Source organism: Phalacrocorax carbo, chromosome 4, assembly GCF_963921805.1.
Source record: "Phalacrocorax carbo chromosome 4, bPhaCar2.1, whole genome shotgun sequence".
NCBI lineage: Eukaryota > Metazoa > Chordata > Aves > Suliformes > Phalacrocoracidae > Phalacrocorax > Phalacrocorax carbo.
In genome coordinates this window covers 31,678,273-31,696,356 of record NC_087516.1, presented here as the reverse complement: position 1 = coordinate 31,696,356, position 18,084 = coordinate 31,678,273, and the positions used below count along the sequence as shown (strand labels likewise).

General features: G+C 40.4%; 1 protein-coding gene across 1 annotated transcript; it reads left to right on the top strand.

Moving 5' to 3' along the window:
• Positions 1-118: 118 nt before the first annotated feature.
• On the top strand, positions 119-17,826 carry LONRF1 (LON peptidase N-terminal domain and ring finger 1). Its single transcript, XM_064449492.1, has 12 exons — positions 119-951; positions 6,134-6,252; positions 9,322-9,444; positions 10,046-10,192; positions 10,651-10,888; positions 10,974-11,064; positions 12,085-12,199; positions 12,778-12,899; positions 14,057-14,215; positions 14,333-14,495; positions 14,874-15,026; positions 16,576-17,826. Exons 1-12 carry the CDS (start codon positions 330-332, stop codon positions 16,732-16,734), a joined length of 2,211 nt encoding a protein of 736 aa, XP_064305562.1. The 5' UTR covers positions 119-329; the 3' UTR covers positions 16,735-17,826.
• Positions 17,827-18,084: the final 258 nt, after the last annotated feature.

The window sequence follows — 18,084 nt, the reverse complement described above, 5'->3', positions numbered from 1 at the left end:
CCGCCAATGGCCGGCCTCGCCTGCCCGTCCGTCAGCTGACGTCGCGGTTTATGTAAGCCGGCGGGGCGAGGGCGCGCGACGGAGAGGTTTGAAAGGGGGGTAGCGTCGGGCGCGCGCCGCCTCCTCGCAGGGCGGGGGACCGTGGTGTCCCGGGTGGCGCGCGGGGAGGCGCGCACGTGACCCTTCTCCCCTCTACCCGCCTCCTGCCCGCGAGGGTGCCTGGCTTTCTCCTCCTCCCCGCGCCGCCAGTGCCTCAGCGTCGTGCGCGGAGCCGAGCCCGGCGGCCGGAGCGGGAGCGCCACACCCCCCTCGCCGGAGCCGGGCAGCCGATGGCGTTCTCTCCCCTGGCCCCGGGCTCGGAGGTGTTGCCGGAGCCGGGCGGCAGCGGCAGCCCGGGCGAAGAGGCGGACGGAGAGCGGCAGCTGCCGCCGCCGCGGCTGGGCGAGGGGCTGGTGCCCGGGAGCCGCCTGAAGGAAGCGGTGGGCGCGTCCCTGGCGCCGCTGTGCCTCGGCCCGCTGGCCGGACCCCAGCGCCTCGGGACCCTGGTGGACTGCCTGGTGCTGAACTACCGCCTGCGACTGGGGCCGGGCCGGGGCTGGGGGGCCGCGGCGGAGGGCGGCGGCGCCGCCGAGGGGCCGCTGCGCTGCTGCGGGTGCGGCAGGTTCCTGAGCGAGCCGGTCACCGTCCCGTGCGGGCACACCTACTGCCGCCGCTGTCTCCGGAGGGAGCTGCGGGCCCGCTGCCGCCGCTGCCGGGACTGGCTGCTGCCGGCGGGGGGCACCAGCACGGCCGCTGCCCCGCTGCGGACCAGCGTCGTCCTCAACCAGCTGGCGGAGAAGTGGTTCCCGGGCGAGTGCCAGAGGGCCGGGACGGCGAGCCGGCTGGAGGAGCTGCTGGCCCAGGGCCGCTTCCGAGAGGCGCTGGGCGCCGCCAGCCAGGCTCTGCGAGCAGGTGAGGCTTGTGGGGAGCGGGCTCTTCCTCCGCCTGGTCCCGCGGGGCTCGCCCACCGCGCTCCCGCCCCTAGCCCGCCCGCGGGGTGAGGGGCCGGTAGCGGAGCCCGGGTGGCTGGAGGTGTGCGGGAGCGGGTGGGCGGGTGTCCCCTTCCCGCCCTTCAGCCCCGGTCCCCTGCCGCCGCGGCCGTCGGTGGTCGAAACGGACCGCTGAAGAACATCCGAAGTTTTCTCGAGTTTGCTGCGAGGGCTGAAGGAACCTCCCCGTGGCCGGGCGGAGCGGGTGGAGCGGTTGCGGGAGTCGCCGCCGCTCGGACCTCGGCTGAGCGCCGAGCCTGGTGGCGGGGTACGCTCCAGGGGCACGGAGGGGCGTCCGGCCTGGGCTTCTCCGTGTCTCCCCCCTGCCCCCCATGCTTTCGTGGGGCTTGTGTACAGAGAGTTTGTGGGCTTTGTTTTGTTTCGTAGTTAGCAATCGCTGTGCACGGACAAGGTACATTCTGCCGCTGTATTTAACCTTGTTTCCTGAGAGAGACCTATTTTCACAGTTGTGTCACCGAGACAATTCCCAGCAGGCCGGGCCCCGTTGCATAAGCAGGCAGGCATGGAGGGGGACAGGTTGTGTAATGGCAGTGACATCATAAGTGGGTGTGGTTGAAGTTTTATAATACAGTGTTGGGAGAGGGTGCAAAGATGGGAGGTAGAGGCACGCTTTTAGACTGTCCTGTGTGGATCGCAAGCAATATGTCTGGTACCGTGGGCGCTTGAGTTGCAGCCAGTTTTTCAGAGTTTCGCCTTTGTAGAGGGCATCAAATTTGTGTGGTCGATATACCTAGATGGATCCAGTGACAGATTCCCTTGTTGGTTTCATTTGACTATGGATTTTAACACCTGGTTACCTGTGGGGTTCCGTTTCCATTTGTGCCATTTTATTTCTGTCAAGAAATTTAGGAATTATTATTTTTACAGATCAAGTGCGTTACACTCGCACAGTTGTATGCAGCAGAGAAAAAACCCAAAAGCTTGTATAAGTCAAATTCTTTCAGTCTGTTCTGGGGAGATACATTAGTTCTAGTTTCAGAATAAATTGTAGGTGGGATTAAATCTCAGATATATTTTTTTATCTGCCTTTTGGCAACATAATTTAAAGAGGTTCAGTTGTGGTCTTCAATTCCATGTTATTTGCCGGGGTGTTTCCTAAAATGTAGGATATGGGATAGATGTGACCTGAGAAGGTGGCTGATCTATTTTAAATCATGGAACTGTGAGAAGCAGACTTTCTTTTTTCTTGGTGTGTTCTGAACAGCAGGACAGCATTGATTCATACAAGTCACAAAGAAACGGAGTCAAAACTCAGTAGCCTTCAACTACAAGCTGATAGATCCATTATCGAGCACAAATGTTTACAGGGTCCTGTTTCATGTTTCAAGACTGTTTTGAAAGAACATTAAAAGAGAAAATTAATTCTACAGATTCCAGTTAATCTTTCTTTTATGGATTTAGAAATTCCATTTACATATCTGTGGGGAAAGAATTTTGAGACCATTTTTGTTAAGCTACGTCTTAAATTTTGGCTTTAAAATGGCTTTAAAGTTTGAGAGTAGTTATCAGCTGTGGTGTTTATCTATGTTTTTATTACTCAGTTTCAGTACCTGTGCTAGAATTAAGTGCTAGAAGCTTAAGATCCTTTCTACAACTATTTCCTGTGTCTCCAGTCCTGAGAGCTATCAATGTTCCAAGTATTCTGGTAAAGATACTACAGAACTTCATGAATCAGAATGTGGGCGTACATTAAATGTCAATATAGTGCTGCAGGCACACAACTACAAATTGAAAGTGACTTCATGCCAATAGAGAACTAATTAATAACTGCTGGTACACTTTCTGTGTTCCTCCAGAACATGAATTCGTGCAAACACTTAGAGGTGGAAAAGATGTAGCATAAGAAATCTGTCCATGTTTAAACACATTCATGTTCTGTTTCAGTGTTTCCTCACTGCTAGTCCATCTCTCTTCTTAGTGCAGGTGGAGAGTTAAAAAATGATGATAAACATAAATCTGATGTCCTGAATAAGGCATTGGCACTAAACCTTTACTCAACGGCATCTTTTCATAACTTTCTTATATTTCCTGAAACATCTGAAAGAGAAATATTTGCTGTGATGCAGATGTGACTTTTGAAATACATAAGGAATGTTAACATTAATATAGTTAATATATTTCTTGCAGGGGTTGAAATGAGATAGTTTAGTTAAAGGAAGTCTGTTGGATTAAAATCCAAGTGCAGCTTGTCTTTAATCAAGTATCCTGAAACACACAGCTAATAGGCTTGAGTTTGGTCTGAATCACAGGCTCATTCCTGCTGGAGTGGGCCTCAGGAGGACTGTTGACCAAGCAATCTCCTGTTCAAAGGAGAATAAACATTGAGTTCAGAGCAGTTTGCTTAAGGTTTCGTCCAGCTGGATTGTGAAAACCTACAAGGATGAAGATTCCATAGCCTCTCTGGGCAACCTGCTCAAAGGTTAATTATCCTCATAGTGAAAAATTTTCTCCTTATTTCAAGTTAGAACTGCTCTTGTTTCAGGTTATAGCCATTGTCTCTTGTTTTTCCCCCATGCACTTCAGTAAAGAGTCTTCTAGGTAGCCTCCTCTTGGATTCTGGAAGGCTGTTGGCCTCTCCCAAGGCCTTCGGGAACTGTTTTTCACTAAACAAGCCTAGTTTTCTTAGCCTCTCCTCATGGGTTGTGTGTTCCAACCCCTGATCATTGGCATGACCTTGTAGTACTGTATTAATAAATACTAAAGTTTTTCTGCGTAGTGGTTGTGATATGCACATCTTATTTTGAAGAATTTGGTATACTTTTTAAGAATCATATAAAAAGCATGCAGGATAAGACCAGAGATGGTCCATTTATTGCTATGCTGGTGTTGATAGTAGCCAGGAGCAGATGCTTTGGAAGTAGTGTAATAAAAGAACTCATAACGAGTGGGGTGTACACCTTTGTATACTTTCCTGTTAATGTAATAATAACTGGTACGTACAGTTCTGCGCTGAAAGTACTTGGTGTCTTTTTTCTTAAAATCATCTCTCTTTGGGTATGTCAGAAGTGACTGATTTCTGTATTTACAATATATTGGGTTACTGAAATTGAATATTCAAGCACAAGTTGTGTTTCTGCTCTGTTTAGTCTTCAGTCTGAGGATTTGAAATAGTTTTGCATCCTCCTTTTTAGGTGGCAAGCATCAAAATATATGCTGAAACATTGCAAAACGATGTTTTCACAATTACAGAGCCTAAAAATTAAATTATGGTAGCAGAATTGGACATAAAATTTAAATCTTTTGGTCTTGCAAATGTTTAGACCCAATTTGTTTTATGTATTGCTCATTCATTGGCAGTGTTTGTGTGTTTGGTAGCAGGGACCAGTTGGTTGTGGTCCAGGTTCTTGGTTTAGCCCTTTGTTTTGTACCAGTTCAATTGGAACCGTGCATTTCTCTTTGAAAAAAGAAATGGACAAAATGTCCACCTGCTGTAGACTTGAACTGACGTTTTTATCTTCAAACTACCCCTCACCCCGTCCCCAGAAAGGAAGGCTCCGGAGTTCTTCAGTTCATTTTCTACACTTGAAAGTCTGCAAAAGATGGGCTCCCTCTGATTATGTGCAGATAGGTAGCTTGTCAAAGATCTGCACTTAACTGCTACCTCTGAAGAAAAGAATTTGGTTTGGTACTAACTCTGGACACCAAAGAGTCAAATACAACAGAAAAAATGGTCTGAAGAGTTTGATCTGAGCTCCCGCTTTACTAGGCTGTAAGAGTCACAAAACACAAAGCCACAGGAAAGCAGGCTTCAGAGTTCTGCTTGTGGAATTACCTGCTTAAGTCAGACAGAGACTATTTCCCAGACTTCTGTTAATACAAACATTTTATTATGTCTAAAATAAAACCAAAACCAAACAAACCAGGTTTGGGAATATTTGTTTAAAGGAGAACTGTCAACTCCAAAGACACTGCTTTAGTTTCAGCTGTGAAATCTTCTGTCAGTTTTGATTTTCTTGACTCTTCTCCATTAAGGTCCTTTTGCATGCAGCATTGTGGATCTAAATACTAAGCAATATGTTGGAATATGTGATCAGTCTGGCTTTTAAATGTAAACCAAGCCAATGTTGGAAATCATGAAAAATTAAACCAGACGTTTCAAATAGACTAAGACAGATTATCAAATTGAAATGATCCCTTCCCAATAAAATTTTGTTGAAACAAACTTAAAGAACTATTTAATTTTAGTATTATTTACAGTAGACCAATGTTTGACTTGTTTATCTCATTCAATGAAAAGCACAGCTGTATTTAAAAAAAAATCAAGAACAAAGCAGTGTGCTGGCATTTTTTTCCAAGCAACAACTACAGTTGTGTTATGAAAACCATAGTTTTAGTGGCATGGAGATGGGTGTGCTTCCCATTTAGAGGTTGCTGTACTAAAAGTGCAAAATGCTGTATGTTGGACATGAGAACTTGTCTTTACTGAACATGTACTCATGTTTTCCCACTGCAGAAGTTCCACTAGTACAACAGGGCTGCCAGCCGGTGTTAAAGGCTTTACGGTACTGGCTGTCTCTTTTTAGACCACATAGTGATAAAGCCTACTTCTGGTACTTACCAGATGGATACCATTGTGAAAGTGGCACGTGTATCTCCAGCCATAGTTGCAAGGGGTTGGACACTACAAAAACAAATGACAGTCTAAAGAAAAACTTGAATGTTTGAAAGGAAACTTTGCAACACTTAGACTTCAGCACAAGTGCGGTGAATTCCCAGATTTCTTGGGTTTCGAATGGGTGTACTGTGAAGCTAAAGTCTACTTAGTCCTCAGTTTTTGTTGTCACAGCAGTACTGAGCAATACTGCATTCTGTCGCCTCAGTGTTAGATCTTTCAAAATATATTTTCTTGTTGCTGCAAGATAACGTTAGAGGGTACAAAATTTGATCTTTAGCTTGGGAGACATGAGCATGGAATTACTGCTGCTTTCATTAGCCAAACACTGGGAAGTGGGGGAGAATGTACTCCAGTAATTTTGAAAGTATGGTACATAAAAGTGTGGTTATGACAGATCACTATGAAAGCATATCTAATTAAAAATTATGAATTTCAGAATTATTAAAAGCTACTTAATTTTTGTCTTCAGATTCCAGTGACTTGATGCTACGAATTTACAGAGCAGAGTCATATGTTGGCCTCCAAGAATACAAAACAGCCATAGAAGATCTAAATTTTGTTATTTCTAAAATGCCAAATTGGCCAGAGGTAAGTTGATATGAACTCTTCATTCTTCAAACTCTGTGCTTAATTTAGAATTCATTAATTTTATAGATATACTTGCATCAGGCTAGGAACCTACATTAGCTACCTTAAGCATTAGCTTGTAGGACATGCCAAATGCTAAAAGGTATCTTAAAATAGTTACTTCCATGAGACAGGCTACTGCTGAGTATGGCAGGTTAGAGCTGATTGACAAATTTGCTTGGAACTGTTAATTTAGCCTATATAAAATACTTCAGATATTTTTATTTCGTATTGCAACATGGTGTCTTTGGACGAAGGGTTAAGTACAGTAGAACTGACATTTTGGCAAGTATTATGAAGTACTTTTGTGCTGTCTGTAGTTACTTGCTATTGATTAGTTCCTTTCTTTATAAGAATACTTCTGTGTGTTCTCTTAAGAAAAGTTATTAAATATTTACAAATTTGAGCTTAATGTTATTTACCCGATGGTTGGCTGAAGTTGTGCAGCCAGCTTTAATTGCTTGAAAGCAGAACTTCTGAGACCTGTACATTTGGGAGGTTGATGTAATTGGGTTTTAAAATTTCTTATGCTACGTACAGCTTAGTCCTTTTAAAACTCTGCGCTTTCCTGAAGTGTTTATATTTTGATTGTATTTCCCAAAGTTACAGCATTTTAAGCATTATCTGTTCATTGAGAATATCACATGAGATGAGTGAGCACTGTTGCCAGTCAGGACTAGAATTCTTGGCTCTATGTTAAGGCAACATTTCTCTCATAGTTTTTGAGTTTTATTGGTAAAAGAGTTTGCTATCTAAATAGGACAACACAGTTGTCTTTTCCAAATAATACCAAAGAGTCAAAAAATATTTAGCACAAGCAATAAATTATTTTGCAATAGTATTGGCTAAAAACGTATGCATGTGTTTGGGGCCCTTTTAGTGGCTACAGTACTTGGAGTTGGGATAGTTTATGGTGATGTAACTTGTAACAGCTGGAGCTGGGGTTCGTTTTGTTTATTTATTAAGTTTTTACTAAGACAAGGACACTTTGCTGTTTTATCTTGGAAACTTTTTCTTCAAGAAGCCCAAAGAAACTCAGTGGGAACAGAGCTCTGCTAATAGTGCAGGCAGCTGGGGAGTCACTGGCCTTCAGAACCTCAAGATACTGTGTATTACAGCACTGTCTAAATGCTGAGCACAGCAGGAGCTGCAAAATCTTGCCACACAAGGGGAGATAATGGCTGCTGTCTTGGTCTCTCCTGTGTTCAGCAGTTCCATGGCTACTGCAAAGTCAGAGAGCATCCTGCTTTTTGCCTCAGCATTGCTAGTCTACTGTCTACTTCTTTTTATATGTCCGGAAGAAACCTCACTTCGCTTAACTGAGCTTGGTTTGGTGGATTCCTCTAACACTTCTTATTTCTGTAGGAAAATGAACTGAAAGAGGAGGATTAGTATACTTCCCTTCTTCAGGATACATCTTAATGAAATTGCCCAAATCCACCAAAGAGGATGCATGCCATTATCTGACAGTCTTGTTCAGCAGACTACTGTTAATACTGGCAGTTGTTCCATAGAAACTGCACTCTGGGGTTTTGTTGGTTGGTTGTTCTTTTTCGTTAGATTTGTTTTGGGTTTTGTTTTGGTTTGTTTTTTAATTCAGTTTTCTGGCCCATTATCCAAAATCTCCCATACAAATAGATGTTGGTTTATCTCACTTTTGTTAGATAACTTGTTTTTATCTAATTTCTATTTATATTACTGCAAATGCAAGTTGAATAAGGGACGACTTAGTTCCATCATCATATAGTTATTGGCAGGTTCAGCAAAATTCAGTAATCTTTTCTCCCCTTTTTATACAGTAAACAGATTTTATTCCTCCTCCCCCACCCTGTCATGGTTCAGCCTCAGCTGGCAACTGAACACCACGCAGCCACTCGCTCACTCCCCCCCCACCCCTGTGGGATGGGGAAGAGAATCGGAAGAGCAAAAGAACTTGTGGGTTGAGATAAGCACAGTTTAATAATTACAATAAAATAATAATTATAATAATTATAATGATTATGATAATAATGACAATAATGTTAATATAAGAAAATGGAAAAGGAAGGGAAAGAAAAAAAAAAACCCAAACCAAAAACAAACTACAGAAACAAATTATACAACCGCTCACCACCCGCCGACTGATGCTGCCTGTCCCTGAGCTGTGATTGCTGCTTCTGTCCCCCTCCCCCGGCCAGCTCCTCCCAGTTAGCATACTGGACATGACGTTACATTATATGGAATATCCCTTTGGTCAGTTTGAATCTGCTCTCTTGGCTGTGCCCCCTCCCCTCCCGACTTCTTGTGTACCCAGCAGAGCATGGGAAGCTGGAAAAGTCCTTGACTAGTACAAGCGCTACCCAGCAACAGCCAACACATCTGTGTGTTATCTCAACATTTTTTTTCATGCTAAGTTCAAAGCACAGCACTGTACCAGCTAGAGTGAAGAAAATTAACTCCCAGCTAAAACCATGACATACCTCGAGCTGATGTCTTGTGTTCAAGATAAGATACAGTTGGAGGAAGCAATTCCAAAAGTGCAATGTTTTGTGTTAGGAATATAGTTTAAGATGTGCATAAGGGAGGTGGTGTGGATTGTTTTCTTTGTAGTTACCCTTTTCCTGCAGGCTGGAACCATAAGGCTTTTAACCAAAGGGGGCAAAAAGGGTATTGTGTAGGCTGTTGTATGAGTTTATGCAATAATTTGCATTGCATGTCCCCCTTCCCCTCCAAAGGCTCACAGATAAGGGAAATTAAGGCCTTTTGTGAATTCAGCACTAGTCAGGTTTTTAACCCTTCGTGTAAGCCAAAACAAATTAACTGGCCAGAGACTAACACCAGCGTGCCTCGTGACTCTTTTCAACGCTGTAGGGGGTGTATGTTAGACAAGGCATATAGGCCATCCACACTGTGCACAGCTGAAGTTTGTTGAAGAGCTATGTTCTTTTTGTCGTTGAGGGTTTTGATTGTAACTCTGTTGTAATGCCTCTGAGATGGATACTGCAGTTCTACATACTCTCTAGAGATGTCTTCATGGATTCTGTTTTTCAGGTCTACTTCCAGAAAGGAAAAGTGCTGCAAAACTCTGGCTTTGTAGGTGATGCCTTACAACTGTTTCTACAGTGCTTAGCCCTTGATGAGGACTTTCTTCCAGCCAAGCTAGAAGTAGAAAGGGTAATTTTATCTATAAAACTGGATTACTATCTCTGACTTGGTTCCTTTATAAAGCTCCCATTATGGTAGACTTTGAGCATCTAAAAATCTTCAATACACACAGAGAAGGTTCAGGTGGCAGATTTGTTCCTTTCAAGATACACCATGTTGAAGAGACAGTCCTAATGTACAAGTTTAAGTACACCTTTCAAAGTATGCATGCTTCTGAAGTCACTAAATGAAAATCTAGAAAACTGGAAAGCAGACAGCAAGTTAAATATTCAAAGTTGAACTCCTTTGTGGCTAGAGCACAACATTTTTCCTTTGATAATAAAAATTTACATTGAAAAAGCTGCCCAATAATGAATTGATAATGCCTAACTCTGTTTGAAGAGCTCACTTGTAGTAGAAAAGATTTCTAGATACATTTCTTTTTAGTGATACAGGTTCATAGGCTTCTGCTTGTTCTCAACTGTTCTTTCTCAGTTACGGCTCTATTTACGAGGATAACTTCATATAGATTAAATTCCTATTATTGGTATTTGGTTTTATGAAAAAGGATCAAGACATAGCTTTATTATTATTTATAGCTTTATTATTTTATTAATTATTTGTCTTCTAGACATTGTGTGATGTGCTGTCACCGGAGAAGTTGGGAGAGAGTTTGAAGGAGCCTGCTTGGAATTCACCCCATATTAGAAATAAACCTTTTCTACTTGGTTCTGAGGTGACTGAGTCTTACTGCAACTCACAGCTTTGTCCTGAGCAGGTAACAAAAACTATAGGATACCTTTTCTCTTTGGCTGATACACAAACATCAGATGTTCCAATATCTTTATTTCTCATACTTACTTCCGAATCCAAATGCTGACTTTCTGTAATTGGCTAAATTGGAAGAAAAGAACTGTGATTTGGGAGTAAGGTATTTTCATTTGGAGTGTTAGACTCCTCATTCCAATGAAGTATTTGTTGGAAGGTCCTGAGATTTTATATTAGTGACTTAAAAACAAAGAAATACAGTTTTTCTTCTCTTTGAAGCAGGTGAATATTTTTAAATTGTTAATGCTACGCAAATTTGAATACTGTCTTGACTTACCCAATTCCTCTAGTTAACTAGTGAACTAACTGTGGGCATCAGTTTGGCTTATCTATCGGTGCACATTCACATCTTATATACCTGATTTATGCTACTCTTTAAGTACAGTTCAGTTCATCTTACTGTTATAGAGTTTAGGAGGATTGAAGGTACTGGAGCCTGTCAGTGGAAGTTTAAATCGTGCACAGTCTGCCCATGCTCTTAACTCAACAAAAGACCTTGCCAAGGAAGATGGCTTAAAAAGAGTGTCTTCTGAACCCCTTCTCTCTGGCCAAGAAAAAGGTGCTTTGTTGAAAAGAAAGCTTTCCTTTTCAGAACAGGATACAGTTATATGTGAAGATGGAAGAAACAAACACAAAAAGCAAGGAGGTAAACAGTCACTTACTTGGAAATTTAAAGTATTTACTGTCTTGTCTCTTCCTTTGAATAAATATTTTGTTTTGCTTTTCCTTAGAAACTACAAAAAGGGACATGACACTGGCTTTTGGGACAATTCCAGGGGATTTGATTGATATATCAGATTTTGAGTGCTCTCTATGTATGAGGTGAGATTTCCTCCTTGATTCAGTATTTCTGTTACAGATGCTTGGCAACACATCTGTTACACATATCACAACCTCTAAGTACCTCAGTTCATGAGTTCTGACATCAGTCAGTAATTCTCAGCCTTCCTCTATCCCTGCAGTTAAATGCTTATTTAAATGTGTCACTTGCTGTAGCGCTGTATAATACAGCATTATTTTAATCGAGCTGCCTTTTAGATTAAACTTAGCGTTGTTAACTGGTAACCTAAAAAGGACAATCTTTCACGGTTAAATGTTAAGGGTTTTTTCACTCAATAAAACTGTTTAACTTATTATTTTGGGAAGGCTGATGCTTAGAAGTATTGCCTGTGAATCTCTCATTTGTCTAGGAGATGCAGATACTTCAGAATGTTAGTCAACTTAAATGTAGCTGATGTATTTGAAAGCTCTTTTTGAGTCATCTTGGTTTTCAGAATAAATACAATAAAACATGTGGTGTATACTAAACTGTCCATAGTTACATTACTACTAAGTAATACTGCTATTAAAACAACTTAGCTCGTCAAAGAATCACTTAATTTTGCATATTTTGAATCTCTGTGTAGTGAGACCAAAATCTTTGTTCACAGGGATAAATGTTTGGATATTTAGAGTATTGAAAGGTGTCCAGGTTCATCAGAAAACACACACAAAAAAGAGTGGTGCAGTGGTGAATGGAAACAAACTGTAGTATAGGGGAAAAAGTAGAGTAAGGAGATATGGGATTAATTTTCTCTGCTTTGTAATGGTATAGAATCACAGAATAGTAGGGGTTGGAAGGGACCTCTGAGATCATCTTGTCCATCCCCCCTGCTTGAGCAGGCACACCCAGAGCAGGGGGCACAGGAACATGTCCAGGCAGGTTTTGAATGTCTCCAGGTAAGGAGCCTCCACAACATCCCTAGTATAACTAGTCTTAAAAATTAAAGAGGGTGATCACTGACTTTTTTTAGCAAAACAAATGCTTGCCATGGTATCTAAATTTTAATAACTTTGTTTCAGGCTATTCTTTGAGCCAGTCACAACCCCTTGTGGACATACTTTTTGCAAAGGTTGCTTGGAACGGTGTTTAGACCATGCTCCTCAGTGTCCACTCTGTAAGGAGAGTTTGAAAGAGGTAAGTGTTTCTCACTAGAGTTCACAAATACAAATACTATATAATTTTAAAGGCTGTTCCACTTAAACCCAACAGGGATTCCCTTAGGTTATGGATTGCTGCTAGAAAGGAAAAACTTGAGACAAACTTTGTCAATACAAGTTGATGAGGTTTGCCTCAGGGTCTTAGAGGTTTTATGTTTCTGTGACCATCTGCTTTACTGGTGTAATTAAATCCTGAGTGTTTGTAAACTTTGGCAACTATTCAGTAAACCCTCTCTGATTTCTGTACACTTCCCTTATTTGTATGGCTGTATAACCTGGGAAATAAGTTCCATCTCTGGGAAGCATAGAAATATGACCCGAGTTAGACACTTGAGTTGTCAGACACTGAGAACTAAAACAGAATCTCTTTTTCAAATATTAGAGTAACATTAGGTTTTAAGTAATGAAACGTAAGAACCTGAGAGCTGTAAGTTTTCATGGGTTTAAATCTAGTTTATGACACATTTCATATATCGTGGTTTTAAATGAAATCTGCATTTTCTCAAGTATTTTGTTAATATATTTGAAAAGAAATTTTTTAAAAATTGCTTACAGTACCTTGCAAGCAGAAGATATAGCATCACAGAACTGCTGGAGGAATTAATAATGAAATATTTATCTGATGAATTACATGAGAGAAAAAGAATTCATGCTGAAGAAACAGCTGAACACTCAAAGTAAGCTTGCTGTCTTTTATCTAGAAAACTTGAGAGATTAGTATGGAAATCCTTTTTAGAAATGCTTTATCATTTTTGTGATTATTGATAATGGCATATTATGAATGCAGGGAGTATAAATACATGTTAATTTGGTGTCTTAAATGTGTATTTCACAAAATTGTTTTAACTGCTGTGCAAATAAAAATATCACACTTTGAGAGTGACAATGTAAGGCTCTCAAGTCCTCTACAAAATACGTTTGCCCTTCCATTTCTCTATGTGCGCACTGTCCTGGAGCTGCAGTTTTAGCTTTGCTGCTGTTAATGGAATTGTTCTCTTAAGCTGGTGGCCGAGTCTCAGATAGTTGCATTTCTTTCCAAGCAGTTCATGATAGACTTTAATTGTATAAAGATAGATGTGATGAAAAGGAAACACTGGGAGTTTTTGTAATCTTGATGTTTATCTCTAGTAGAATTCTTCATATAAATCATCATGTATTGTTGATATTGATGTTGGAAAACTGTTTAAGACTATAGCTCATGCAACTTACGTAATAAAATCCATACATTAGAATTATGTTTTATAGTCTGAAAGGTATTACAGTTAAATACCTGGTCAGGTTTTAATGCTAACTTGTTTGTATTAACTATCAACTGTACATACTTGATAAAATAGCATGAAAAAAATACTTTGTTCTTCAGTTACGCCTGCTGAGGCATATTATACCCTGGGTTGCATCTTGTGATCTGGAGTCCATCACTGAAAATAATCTAAATGGTGACTTAGCTAGTATGTAGTTACTACTGCAACTTTCTAGTTCCAGGAAAACTGAGAGCATAATGAGGCTGGTATGCCTCAAACTAAAACAAAAAGAAAAAAAAAAAAACTAACACCCTGTCCCCAAAACAAAGCCCTTCATTCACTGCCGAGATACTCACTAACTAGACAACTATGAGATTTACTGTCCAGTATGTATTCAGATAAGTACATAGGTATTGACTGTTATTAGTGGTGTTATTGTTTATGAAAGTTATTACAATATGCTTATTATTAAACTTGGAAAAGAGTGCTTTATGACCTGACATACAGCAAGTATACTGAAAAAAATGTATCGTCTTGGCATAGTTCAGTGATTAGATTTTAAGCCATGTATTTCTTTTGATGTTCTCTTGAAGCTTGACCAAGAATGTTCCAATGTTTGTTTGCACTATGGCATATCCTACTGTGCCTTGCCCTCTACATGTGTTTGAGCCAAGATACCGACTAATGATTCGCAGAAGTATGGAAACTGGGACAAAGCAGTTTGGGATGTGTATAAGTGACTCTCAGAATGGGTAGGTTTACATCCTAATTCTAAGCTTCTCATCTCTCATGTAATTTTCTTCTTTTAATTATAGAAAGTGTCCTTTCAGAATTCTGCGGTTGCATTTCTGACAAGGTTTCTTTTCTAGTTTTGCAGATTATGGATGCATGCTGCAAATTAGGAACATTCATTTTCTACCTGATGGACGGTCTGTTGTTGATACAGTTGGTGGAAAGAGATTTAGAGTTTTACGGAGAGGGATGAAAGATGGTTATTGCACTGCAGACATCGAATATTTGGAAGATGTTAAGGTATCCAGGTTGTTGTATAAAACTTACTGGTATTAATATCTCAGGATTTTTGCCTGATTTGTTCTTGAGAGCTCTGTTTCAAATTTTTAGGTCCCTAGACCTAAAGGAAGATTCAGTACCAGCATGTGGAAGAAATGGAAGCTAGCTTAATTTTTATTATAAAGCATCAAAAAAATACAGCTGTTCTTGTCTGAACACTAGTTTGAAGCTGTAACTTTTTAAAATATCATGGACTTTACTATTCAGTCATTAGCAATCAAGGTTTAGGAGAGTGCAAGAAACTTACCTAAATATAGTTGAAATAGAATGGTTTCTCATGTTTAAGTCAAACACCTTAATTTTTTCTTTAATGATATTTTGATAACATTCCTCCTGTAGGTTGCTGATCAAGAAGAACTAAAGAAACTGAGAGAACTTCACAATTTTGTTTACAGTCAGGCCTGCAGTTGGTTCCAAAACTTAAGAAACAAATTTCGTACTCAGATTCTTCAGCACTTCGGGCCAATGCCTGACAGGGAGGAAAATATACAGGTGAGACATCATTTAATATCAATTATTAGGTGCTTATTTCTAAAAATAAAAACCCTGTTAACACCTGCTAAACACTAAAAGAAAAACAGACTTTCTTCCCAACTTTGAAGGCGTAAGGCTTGCATCTTATTTCTCTTATGTGCAACAAAAGGCAATTCTGTCACTGTTCAACAGTTTTTGCGGGAAAGGATGCTATGCTGCTGTGGAGATAAAGCTAGTACACTGAGAACACTCCCAGTTCCAGTAGCATTTTAAACTGTTTTGTGTAAAGCTGTTAGAATTGAAATGGGAAGATAATGTATTTTCTCCCCTGTGACATGTGCAGGTAGTAATCTTTGGTAAAAAGATAATCACAAATAACACTTTCCTCCTTTCTGAGCTAGTGCCAAGAACTGCAGCTGCCAGCATCTGAGAAATGTTTCTTAAGAAACCAGCTGTAGTAATCTATTTTAATAGTTATTATTATTATTATAAACAATTAATGAAGGTTGGTGAGATCCTGAGATAGTGGAGGCTGGAGAAAAGTAACATTTAAAAATAAATGAAAATTGGCTTTCGAAGTGGAGTTATATATCAAATGGGATCTTATGAGAGCCTGTCCCTCACTCATCTGCTACATACTTTTATGAGACTCTATTAACCGATCTGGGAGGACTGTAGATGCTGTGGAGGCCAGTGCATGAGTTCAGAAGTTATTTTAAAACAATTTAATTAAAAAAACAGGTTTAAACCAACATACTAGGAAAGAGGAATAAGTGTGCAAAACCAGGATAACTAGCAGGACAGCACTGCTGTGTGTATGTACCTGAGATTTATAATAGAACACATATGTGTCAACTGTGTGATACAGATTCAAGGGAGGAAATGTTGTCCTGGAATGTGCTGCTACCAGTAATATTTTTGCAAGTCATTTGAGCTCATTAATCTTCTCTGCAGTGACAGGACCTCTGCTGAGGACTGTTATGTCCAGTTCTGGGCATGACATCTAAGCATTGGTGCAGAGACTTGAATAAAGTACAGGAAAAAGTTACATGGTATGTTTAATCAACTTAGACGAAACTGATCTGAGTCAGTCAGTCAATCTGAAGAGTCCTGTTCTGTCAAGGAGGTGATGAGAAGGGAGTGGAATTGGGAGGTGATAGAAGAGTCCTTCAAATATAACAAAGACAATTGTAATGAAAATGGTAGGCTTCAAGAATATTCAAGCCTCAAGAATAGCTTGACAGGTGATGGGTTTAGTTTTTGTCAGGGAGGTTTTTTTTTGGTGATTGTCCTTTGTTTAGTCGTATTTTCCAAAGGAAGCTATGACCTTCCTTTGTTGTCTTAAAAATAACTGCTTTATCAAGCTTAGTTTAAGTGTACTTCATTTGACTTCTCAGTCAGGGAGGAACCAGAAGAGATTCCTTCAGAACTCTTCTGATCTCATGGATCTGGAATTCTCTAGTTAGTAGAAAACTTTAAACTAGTCTTTGTTATCAATGACTTTGCATTTGTGTCAGTGAACTATACCTCATTGGTTATGGGTAACAAACTCATCTTTTATTTTTAGGCAACGCCCAATGGTCCTGCTTGGTGTTGGTGGCTTCTAGCTGTTCTCCCAGTAGACCCCAGATATCAGCTGTCAGTGCTCTCCATGATGTCTTTAAAAGACCGTCTGATAAAAATCCAACATATACTCACATATTTTTCTAGAGACCAGTCCAAGTGACTAACCGCCTGGGTCTTCCTGAAAAGTTACTCTGTTCTGGTTGTAGTAGCAGCTGGAATTTTTGCTGCCTTTGCACATCTAGCGCTGGTTTGAGAAGTGTAATGGAACTGCTTTTTCTCTCCTCCCCATCCTCCCGACTTCCTGAACCACGTGGTTCTTTGAATGCACACGTTCCTCGACTATGAGAGAAGACCACTGATGATTGCACAGAGTCAATCCAGCTAGATATGTCTTTCACGTTATCTACATTACGATTTGCACTATGTAGAAGAGAACCTTTCTGAGACTTGATGATTTGAGCCACTGACTTCTTAAAGCTGTGGGGGGAAATGCAGGACTTAAGGCTGACAGTCCAAGTTTACAACATTGAGGAGGTTTTGCAAATGTTTGCCTCATACAACTGTTCTTTTGCTGTTTGCACAAATATTTGAAATATAGTATTGAATGTCACTGTTGGGTATTACTACTCTTGGTGAATTATTTTGACCATGAATATGGCACAGATTTTTAAGTTATCTAGTATGCATCACAAAACAGGTGACATTATGAACTGTATGCTGAGCTGAGAGCCAATTTTAAGGAATGAATGCAAAAAAAAAAAAAGGTACTTCTGTCTAAAAATACTGAAACTGTGAATATGGTTTACATACCCAGGCCTGTATGTGTTAAAGAGGAAACTGAAATGCTAGTACCAGTTACTTCTACTGGGCTTTCCGGGCTGGCTGTTCTTCCAGAGCACACACGGAGTTTATAGAGCTTAGAAGAAGAAATCTTAGAGTGAGTGTGCGTGTGTGTATTGGGGATTGTGCATCCAGGATTTAAAAGCTTAAAGTTTTATTTGAACTTTTTAAGTTGGTGCAAATGTGAGTTCTACGCCTTATTCATATCAATAGTAGAGCACACTGCAGTGGCAAGGTTAGCATCATGCTGCCAATAGGTACTTTTTGTAATTAAAGGTTTGCATATTTGTGAATAAGTCTGATACTGGCTTTCTTGTATGTAAATCATTTGTAAAATATTTCTTAAATCTTGCTTTTGCTAATATATTTAATTTTCAATAAAAGCTAAAAGTTTGTAATATTTTTAACTTTACCAGAAACTGAAAATCACTTTCATTTTCCATACGCTTCTAATCTGGGATCTTAAGTAAAACCAGAAGCAGCTGTTCAACCTACATCAAGGTTGCGGGCACCAGGCACCTCATGGCGTAACTGGTATGTACATAATCTGTTTCTGATCATAGTACCTGTCTTGCACTGATTATTGGTCAGACAAGCTTTGTGCTGGTGTCCTACTTTTGTATCTATTTTGTTTAAATTAAGGTCATTTCCTGTATGCGGTTTGCATTTC